The sequence below is a fragment of the Malus sylvestris genome, chromosome 17 (assembly GCF_916048215.2).
Source record: "Malus sylvestris chromosome 17, drMalSylv7.2, whole genome shotgun sequence".
Taxonomy (NCBI): Eukaryota; Viridiplantae; Streptophyta; class Magnoliopsida; order Rosales; family Rosaceae; genus Malus; species Malus sylvestris.
The window spans coordinates 2,116,694-2,127,051 of NC_062276.1; the positions used below are offsets into that span (position 1 = coordinate 2,116,694).

At 34.2% G+C, this 10,358-nt stretch overlaps 1 protein-coding gene and 1 long non-coding RNA gene across 21 annotated transcripts in view; one reads left to right on the forward strand and one right to left on the reverse strand.

Annotated features, from left to right (window-relative positions):
• The window catches only part of LOC126610479 (uncharacterized), a 74,466-nt gene extending 65,265 nt beyond the window's left edge, over nucleotides 1–9,201 (forward strand). For 3 of the 20 annotated variants that reach the window (XM_050278550.1, XM_050278545.1, XM_050278546.1), the window contains 11 exons: nucleotides 775–872; nucleotides 983–1,023; nucleotides 1,159–1,227; nucleotides 2,918–3,988; nucleotides 4,729–4,875; nucleotides 5,094–5,186; nucleotides 5,288–5,374; nucleotides 5,476–5,562; nucleotides 6,211–6,258; nucleotides 6,680–7,185; nucleotides 8,455–9,201. In XM_050278550.1, the coding sequence (XP_050134507.1) occupies nucleotides 990–1,023; nucleotides 1,159–1,227; nucleotides 2,918–3,988; nucleotides 4,729–4,875; nucleotides 5,094–5,186; nucleotides 5,288–5,374; nucleotides 5,476–5,562; nucleotides 6,211–6,258; nucleotides 6,680–7,185; nucleotides 8,455–9,063 (2,751 nt within the window). In that variant the 5' untranslated portion in view covers nucleotides 775–872; nucleotides 983–989 and the 3' untranslated portion in view covers nucleotides 9,064–9,201. Of the gene's footprint in view, nucleotides 1–70; nucleotides 116–312; nucleotides 873–982; nucleotides 1,024–1,104; nucleotides 1,228–2,917; nucleotides 3,989–4,728; nucleotides 4,876–5,093; nucleotides 5,187–5,287; nucleotides 5,375–5,475; nucleotides 5,563–6,210; nucleotides 6,259–6,679; nucleotides 7,186–8,454 lie in introns of all 20 variants that reach the window. The other 17 variants (XM_050278552.1, XM_050278551.1, XM_050278554.1 and 14 more) reach the window with 15 other exon arrangements.
• LOC126610513 (uncharacterized) lies at nucleotides 20–241 on the reverse strand. The gene is made up of 2 exons (XR_007618556.1): nucleotides 99–241; nucleotides 20–49 (listed from the first exon to the last, which is right to left on the reverse strand). It is a non-coding gene; the product is annotated as an uncharacterized LOC126610513 (long non-coding RNA).
• Nucleotides 9,202–10,358: the final 1,157 nt, after the last annotated feature.

Sequence of the window (10,358 nt, forward strand, 5' to 3'; positions counted from 1 at the left end):
CCCATTTCTTTGTTTTCATATATAAACACATGATCACGGTCGACCTATACTAAAATCTCGTTTGGATAAGTTTTCAGATTGAGCATGGCAGCAAAGACCGTTCGAATAAACCCAGGTATCTACCATCAAAGTATTAAATTTATATGAAAGGCTCTCTTGATTTCCTTTTGTGTAAGGAATGTATGGTCATTCACTCCTGAATTTAACATTAAGGGTAGAATCGTGGAGAATAAGTAGACGTGCTTTCAAGGTTTCAATTTCAAACCTGACATCAAATTCATGGGTTGGTGACCATGAACCCTTGATCATCAGGTGATCAAGAGACAAAACTCAACATTTTTGTCTCTATCTTGTGCATTATTTTCTTTCATCTTTCTATTTAAAATTTTAATTTTAATTTTTCTTCCCTATAAACTTCGTTGTCCACATCTTAACTCCTTCCATACCATTATTAATTCCCCCACTTGAGAAGGTGTGATTGAGAAAACCCATTTTGCTGTTCCAAGATTCACTTCAAGCGTTTTGGATATGCTAGCCGGCGGTGATAGGTGAGGAAAAGAGGGAGTCCGCCGGCGAGGTAGTGTTGGGGTGCATGGGGATTAGGGGAATGCTTAATTTATTTCTTTTTCTTCAGTATTTGGTTTTGAGACTCCGTACAAAATATATCCTCACAACAAATGTTACTCCAGAGGTTTTCTTGCTACCCAAACTCTGTATTTGATTTCTGTTCGGGTGATAGTAACCTATGAAGGTATGGCTTTTATAGGAACCAAGAAAGCAAGAAAGCAATAGGAACTTAGCAGCACCAGTGCTATAGAACCCCAATTCAAGCTGAAGTTTTATCAGAAGGCTTCCCCGTTTCAATTCAAGTTGTGAGTTGTTAATTACTTATACTTTGGTTCACTATTTCTTTCTTTGTTTCCATGTATAAACACATGATCATGATCTACCAATAATAAAATCTCTTTGGATAAATTAACAGATTGAGCATGGCAGAAGAGATCAAGCCAATAGAAAAACCAGGTATCTATCATGAAAATCAAAGTATTAAATATATATGAAAGGTTCTCTTGGTTTCCTTTTGTATAAGGAATACATGGTCAGTCCTTTTGTGTAAGGAATACATGGTCAGTCACTCATGAATGAGCATGGCAGCAGAGATCAACCCAGAGATCAACCCAATAGAAATGAGCATGGCAGCAGAGATCAAGCCAATAGAAAACCCAGGTATCTATCATGAAAATCAAAGTATTAAATATATATGAAAGGTTCTCTTGGTTCCCTTTTGTGTAAGGAATACATGGTCAGTCACTCTTGAATTTAATATCAAGGGTGAAACCATGGATAATAAATGGATGTGCTTTCAAGGTTTTATATCAAACCTTGATATCAAACTCAAGGATTGGTGAGCATGAACCATTGACCATCAGGTGACCAAGAGAACGAGATTCGACTGTTTATCAATATCTTGTGTATTGTTTTTTTTATCTTTCTGTTTAAAATTTTAATTTTAATTTTTTTCCCCTATAATCCAGTGTTTCACAATAAGGTTTTAATCTCTAAACCTTGATATCAAATTAAGGATTGGAGATTGTTGGGTGTTGAGGGATAAAAGTTGGGTGTGAAGAGATTGTTGTGTATAAATAGAAATTAGATTAAAGTCTTAACATTCTATGTACTTGAAGTAATTTATTTGAAGTTACTTCAGGAGAATTGAAGAAGGAAAGGTTCGGGAAAGATAACGAATAATGAGAGTCAACAAACAAATTGACCGTCCTTGGACCTAACATCTTCCACCGTAAAAATAATGGAATACAAAATGAGTTCTAAATTTTCTGCACAAGAAACCCATGTGGCCTCTCTGTTCCTTTTTCAATTTCTTGGCACCTGTTCTTTTACATTTTATCACTTAATCACAACTTAACAGTGTTAAATATTAATACCTAAAATTTAAAGAAAAAAAAAAAAAAAAGAGAACAAAACCAGCGGTGCACCCTTTTGAGCTTCTGCTTTCAAATTAATGCATGCCACACCTCCCCCTCTCTTCAAACGTAGGTGGGATGAGGTATGATTGAGAAAACCGATTTTGCTGTTCCAAGTTTCACTTCAAACGTTTTGGATATGCTCGCCAGCAGTGATACTTGAAATTAAGTTAAAAGACATGTCACTCAATTAGATAAGCCATAGAGAATTTTGAGTGCAGAAAATTTGGACTCATACAATACATAGGGTAATGTTAGGGGACTAAATTTGAAAACTAAATTTGCAAACTAAATAATGTGCAAACTAAATGATATGCAACCAATCATCAACTTTCATGTTCTTTAATTTTCAAAATTTAGTCTATAGATTTGGTTTTCCTAGCATTATTCCAAAATATATTCCCACAACAAATGTTACTCCAGAGGTTTTGTTTCTATCCAAAACTCTGTATTTGAGTTATGTATGGATGATAGAAACGTATGAGGGTATGGCTTTTATAGGAACTAAGAAACCAAGAAAACAATAGGTTTCCTTGCTTCACGTCCCATCGCAAAACCAATAATTAACCATCTCAGTTTTTATTTTACTTTTTAAAAATGATGTACCTTTCATATTTATCTTTTTTACTCATAATTTGAGACTTGACAAGTGTATTCTACCAACAAATTAAACTAAATTTTTACCAATGAGTTATGAGTTTAATTTGGTAGTAGAACACACATATCAATTGATGAGTGAAAAAAGTGAATAGGTAAAGGGGAATGAGGAAGCTATCTAGCATTCCTCTTACTTTATTCAGTCTTCACTATTTTTTTCTTTTCTTTTCTTTCTGTCATTTCTCCTCCACCAAACAAGGAGGGATATCTCATCAGAAAGTAGTTAATATATCCCTTGTATAAAATGCCATATTTAATTACATACGTACCCTTGACAGTTGATTATAGACCTTGGTTCCGATATGTAAGGCGGGGTGATTGGTGTAAGGCGAAGGAGTTTCTCACCCTACACCCCAGTGCAATAACAGCAACGGATTCAGATGGGGACACAGCTCTTCACAATGCAATATACAAAGAGCACGAGCAAATTGTGGAAGAGCTGGTGCAGTTGATGACGGAAGAGCAATTGGAGACCAAAAATGGTGATGGTCAGACGGCTCTTACTATTGCTGCTGCAAAAAACCTCAAGATCGTTAAATGCTTGGTTGCAAAGAACAAGAAACTACTCGGTATTGCCAATGGCAGCGGAAGCACTCCGATTGTCATTGCCGCTAAGCATGACCGATGGGATATAGTGGAAGAGCTGGTGCAGTTGATGACGGAAGAGCAATTGGAGACCGAAGATGATGATGGTGAGACGGCTCTTACTATTGCTGTTGCAAAAAACCTCAAGATCGTTAAATGCTTGGTTGCAAAGAACAAGAAACTACTCGGTATTGCCGATGGCAGGGGAAGCACTCCGATTGACATTGCCGCTGAGCATGACCAATGTGATATAGTGGAAGAGCTGGTGCAGTTGATGACGGAAGAGCAATTGGAGACCAAAAATGATGATGGTGCGACGGCTCTTACTATTGCTGCTGCAAAAGACCTCAAGATCGTTAAATGCTTGGTTGCAAAGAACAAGAAACTACTCGGTATTGCACATGGCCGCGGAAGGACTCCGATTGTCATTGCCGCTGAGCATGACCGATGGGATATAGTGGAAGAGCTGGTGCAGTTGATGACGGAAGAGCAATTGGAGACCACAAATAATAGTGGTCAGACGGCTCTTACTATTGCTGCTGCAAAAAACATCAAGATCGTTGAATGCTTGGTTGCGAAGAACAACAAACTACTCCGTATTGCCGATGGCGACCAAATGACTCCGATTCTCAGTGCTGCTAAGAATGACCGATGGGATATAGTTCGGTACCTCTACCCTCTAACTCGCCTCGAAGATCTAAAGCCAGAAAACGGCCCTTGCGGCTCTCAACTTGTTTGCTATTGTCTTCAGGCCAAACAATTTGGTAACGAAACTACTCTTAACCGAATCAAATTTTCTGCACTATATATAGTATATATACATATATATGTGCCTTTTATCAAGCGGGATCCCCATTTTAGCTGAAAAATAGAGATGATGCGGCGAGCCGTCTGATTTCTTGTAGTGAGATCGTGCGGCTGGACATTAAAGATGCATTTATTACATTTCATGTTTCCTCCATTTACCATTTTGAACGTTCTGGAGAGTGGGAATTTATTTTTCAAGTTCTGATTCTGGGTTGCAGGTTAATGGAGAAGGCGTGGTAATAACTTCTAATTCGATTTAATTGTAGATCTGAACTTGGGTTGTGAATCTGTTCCTCTTTTTTCATCTTCAATTTCTAACCACTGAAAAATTTGAGTCAGAACTCAATAGGTTTTAATCTTTAATATTTGAAAAAAAAAAAAAAAAAGCAAATCGTTGAAACCAATCTCTAGAAATTAGAAATTGAAAGGAAAAAAAACTCCAAAATCCTTAAATCCGTTCTGCAGGTTGCCCAAAATGATCAGGGGGAAAAGATTTGGGTTCGATTCGGAGCAACGGAGAAAAAGAGAAAAGAAATGTAATAAGTTGTGTTTAGTTGCAACCCCACGATCTCATTACAAGAGATCGGACGGCTGTCGCATCATCCTTATTTTTCAGTTAAAATGGAGATTCCTCTCCTTAAAGAGCCTTTAAAGAGCCTCATACACATATATATAGTCTAAATGTGCATACATACAGATATTGTATCGGAGTTACTTGACCGTTGCCCGGGCTTGGGATATGCTAAAGGCTTTGAAAGTTACCCTATATATGAATTTGCTCTTCTGCCCTCTGCATTTCCGAGTGGGACGTCGCTCAAATTCTGGCAACGGTGGATTTATAAATGTTAGTAATATTTTCCCTTTTCTTTTATTACCATCAAATTTGTCAACATTATATGTGGCATGTATAAATGTCACCTTCCACATAATCGTACTATAAATGGATACTATCATAATGTCGTGTTTACATTCACAAAATCTGTAGTAAAAGAAAATTGGTCTAATGTCAAAGATATTATGTACAAGGAGTATTTTGAATGAGGAAGTCGTATTTCTTGGTAGATATACACGTAGAGCATGCTCATTCCGTCAGTGATGCTCGGATAAATGTTCAAAATCAAGAAAATGAACAAGGTGATCAAAGGAATAGCACATGTATGTTACATCTCAGAACTCAAACTAAGATTTGATATGTTAAAGTCCTTTTCATAAGTTATGTTAATTTTTCGTATTTTTCTCCAATTATTCATCCAAAGTCGTAGAGCATGCTCCTTCCGTCAGTGATGCTCGGATAAATGTTCAAAATCAAGAAAATGAACAAGATGATCAAAGGAATAGCACAGGTATGTTACATCTCAGAACTCAAACTAAGATTTGATATGTTAAAGTCCTTTTCATAAGTTCTGTTAATTTTTCGTATTTTTCTCCAATTATTCATCCAAAGTCGTAGAGCATGCTCCTTCCGTCAGTGATGCTCGGATAAATGTTCAAAATCAAGAAAATGAACAAGATGATCAAAGGAATAGCACATGTATGTTACATCTCAGAACTCAAACTAAGATTTGATATGTTAAAGTCCTTTTCATAAGTTCTGTTAATTTTTCGTATTTTTCTCCAATTATTCATCCAAAGTCAGTCGCCGTATACTCTCTCCCTCTGTCAACCTTGAAGGACTTGTCAGCAAAATCAAGTCCATTTGTTTCATTTTTATAGGTAAGTGATTTTCACACTCTTTTAAACATCTTACGTTCCCTTATTTAATCATGGTCGTTGATTTTGTTGAATTTATTCAATTTGATGACCATGAAGTAGGGAATGCAAACTATAAAGGGTGTGTGAAAATCACTTCTTTTTTATTGATTTATTGGAGTCAAATTTATATGAAGATTCATTCATTTGAATTTGGGACCAAATTTATTATTGGGATCAAAACCTTCGAGGATTTATACGGACTGGATTAGAAATACAGAACCCAATTGGATTTGGAAATTGCAGTTGGAATGGGCATAGGCAGGCTGCTGCAAGCTTCCAAATCATATGGTGCTGTAGGGTTTCATATAAAATTTCCCTACAATAAATAAGAATTTTATTTTATTTTTCTTTGCTTATGCCATATATGACCAAATCAGCATATGAAGAATTTTGGCAGCAAAATTTAATTTTAAATTTTTTTTCGCAGTCTTCGGTTTATTACAAGGACTTCCATCGAGGCTTTCAGAGTCTTTGGGTATGTGGGCATTAAGTTTTTTTATTTTTATAGAAACTGGTAAACACACAAGTAACTTCTCTCACACCTCCGTTGAAATTATGCATGTTGATTTTGTCTGATTTATCAAGTTTAGAAGAAATTTTTCAATGTGCTTGAAATACGGTGACGTGTCATTATATAAGTGGTGAGATACTTGTGTTAAAAAATTAACTAACTTGAAAAATAAAACTTCTCTTCACTTATATAATAACGCTTGGTGTACCGTCCATATTCCGGGCACAAAATAAAATTTCCCCAAATTTAGAGGATTATGTAAGAAACTTAAAATTGTGTGAAAATCAACTCTCAGTTTTCATTTGTTTAAATTATCAATTTATTTATTAATGGACTCGTAAAAATATGGTTGTGAGTTGTACTATTGTTTTGAATGTCAATGTAGGAATCAACCGCATTCGTGATCTGAAATTGCATCATGTTCGGTCACTTGAAATTTTGAAGGGCACTTGTGAGGAGATAAAACATTTAAATAATGAAGAAATGAAGAGATATAAACTATATGAAACAGTATTCAATGCTGTTCAAAATGGGATTGTTGAGATAGTTATTTCTTTATGCAACGCCAAACCAGAGTTATTGGTCAGAAAAAGACCAAGGAAAGGACCAGACGAAAAGTTCACATTTCCAAGGTCCATATCAAGAACGTCCATAAATCAAGAGCCCACATTTGAGGAGTCCATATTTCATTACGCTGTTGAATGCCGTCAAGAAAAAGTTTATAGCCTTATATACGGGGCTGGTGAAAGAAATTACCTTGCGACTATGAATAATAGTCGGGTGGAAAAAATGCTATATCATGCTGGGAAGTTATCTCCATTGGCAAAGGAAAAGCTTGATTGTATTCCGGGTGCAGCCTTGCAAATGCAGAGAGAAAGGCAATGGTACAAGGTTAGAATTATTTTATATTATTTTTGTAGGCTTATTTATATCTATGGCCTCTCAAAATCAATCCAAGGTACTCAACCTCACGAAATTCAAATGGAAACTCTGGTTCATGTCCCTCGTTACCCAGAATTTTAGATTGAAACTTTATTAATAAATAATTTGATCGAAGAACAAAATACTGAATATTAGTGTTAATTAAGAAATTTAATTATGAAAATTAATAATTCTTTGTAAAATCATGGAAGTTTTATTTTTAAATTTATTATTATTATTATTATTATTTTGGAGAGAGGGGGAGAGGTTTGAAACTATTATAATAATTTAGCGAAGGGGGAAGTTTTGAACCCGGGATGCTAGGACAACTTGGAAAGGTCAACACCAAATAAGAATTTATAATTTTTTTTCCTCAAATTTGAATTGTGTGAATTCTCAGGAAAAAAATTAATTTTAAATATGGTTACGTGTTAAACATTGATACATTTTACGTATAGTACAGTGATACCTTTTTTTATGAAAGAATTGGTGCATTATAAATATATGAATGGGTTTAAATAAAAGACTAAAAAAAATTAGTACAATCAAGAGTTTAAAAATATTGGTACAAAAAGAAATTAAATGTACGGGGTACAAATTAAAACTAAAAAAAAATATGGTATTTTAAAAATGGTTGCAAATAAAGAAATAGGTTCAAATTAAAAAGAAAAATATATGATACAAAATTTAACAAAAAAATATAAATATACCAAATCAAACCTTTCTAACACTAAATAAATGTATTTGAAAATGATTAAATAATTTTTAATTGTAAAATTTAAATATGCTAATATGTAAATATTTAATTAAAAATGATGTGGATATAAAAGCCAAAGGGTCATAAAAAATTGGAAGAAAAAAATATTTTTAATCGATGAAATAGCAAAAATGAAGAATGTGAACCTAATTTCTATTTTTTTTATTTATGAGATCGTTATATGGTTTTAGTTGTATTGTTAATTTCATCTTGTACTTAATGATAATTATGCAATAAGGTAAAAAAAAAAAATCACCTTTAAAGTTTAAGTCTAAAGAGATAATATATGAGTTCAAATAAAATTTCCAAAAAAGAATAAAAGCTAAACATGAAATGAATAGTTTACAAAACAGTTGCTTATAATGGCCAAATTTCAATAAGATGCACATATATCCTTCATTTTTTTTTCCTTTAAAATTATTGAAAGAATGTGATCACCTCATATCACTACGATGTATTAGTTTTTGTTCAATGAAATGCAGGAGGTACAGAGCATGGTTACAGCCCCGGGAGCCCCACCTTTTACAGAATATGGTTTGAATGCCGTTAGATTCTTTACCGAGGACCACAAGGAATTGCATGAGAAAGGAGAAAAGTGGATGAAAGACACAGCAAGTTCTTATATCATTGTCAGTGCCCTCATTATTACAATCATGTTTGCTGCAGCATTCACAGTTCCGGGTGGCAACAATCAAGAAACAGGGTTTCCCATATTCTTAAATGAAAAGTTATTTATGGTTTTTGTAGTTTCAGATGCAATTTCGCTCTTTTCTTCTGTAACTTCAGCGTTGATGTTTCTGAGCATCCTTACATCGCGTTATGCTGAAGATGATTTTCTCAAATCCTTACCCACAAAGATGATAATAGGACTTTCCACACTCTTCATCTCCGTTGCAACCATGATGGTTGCCTTCTCTTCTGCCATATTCATCATGCTTCGTGACAAATCATCGATTAGTACTCCAATAATTTTCCTTGCCAGTGTTCCCGTCATTTTATTTGTTTGGATGCATTTTCCCCTTCTCCTTGAGATTTTTGTGTCTACCTATGGCGGAGGAATATTCGATAGGAAAGTCAAACGCTGGATATAAATTCTTGATGGTGTATGCAATATGTTGTGTAACTGAAGTAATGTAATGTTTGTCAGTTCTAAGAAAGCTTGTATGCAGTGTACACACTATGTATGTGTTTGGTTTCTATAATAAAATCCCCATTGTTCAATTTTTTTATATTTTTATATTTGTTCTCCAGTCTCCATAAGATATAATTTCACTGGACAAATTAATATTTGTTGTAGGCATAATTGATATTTGTTCCTATAATTTCACTTCTAAGATAGGAAAGTCAAACGCTGGATATAAATTATTGATGGTGTATGCGATATATTGTGTAACTGTAGTAATATAATATTTGTCACATCTAAAAAAACTTGTATGCATTGTACACACTATGCAAGTGTTTGGCTCCTATAATTAAAAACCCCATTGTCAATGATGAGTCAAATTTATATTATATATTTTACCCTATTTTTCGTATGTTTTGATAATTATTTTGGTGAAATTTTGATACTTTGATATAATTTTTTTTAACAAACAATATTTATCTACGGTAAGGGGTGGGGGATTGGGCTAAGCCTCACAATGGCTAGCAATAATGTGGTTCAAATTCACTTTTAGCGAAAATCGAACCTAAGACTTCTCACTTACAAGTAAAGAGGAATATCACTAAGCAATAATACTAAGTGGCGATACTTTGATATAATTTGACCGCAAAACTTGAAGGAAGTTTGATGTTCCACCATAAATCTAATTGGCAACACGGGGAATAACCTTATTACTTATAAATGTGGGAAATTATATATTATAAAATGAAATATTGTAATATATAATTTTAATAAGAGTAAACTGTCGATTTGCCCCCTGAACTATCACCCAACTTTCAATTTCCCCCCTGAACTTTTTAATTGGAAAATTAAGGACTTAAACTATTTTTTTTTGGCCAATTTCCCCCCTACAGTTAGTTTTTCATAGATTTCATCCAAATTAACGTTAACTCTTATCATATGCAAACCACGTAACTCTCATTTGTGGACAAAAGTGTCATTTCACTAGATCTTTAGATACAAAAGCTATAGAATCACACATATTTGCATAGGTTTATATTTTAGAAATCTAAGGTTTTCAATTATTTTAAAGAATGAAACGACCGAACTACCCACACATGTTGTGCATATGCTTCCATTTAACAAAAATTTGGATGGAATGAATGAAAAATTGACAGCAGGGGGCAAATCGGCCAAAAAAATTAGTTTAAGTCCTTAATTTTCCAATTAAAAAGTTCAGGGGGAAAATCGAAAGTTGGGTGATAGTTCAGGGGGTAAATCGGC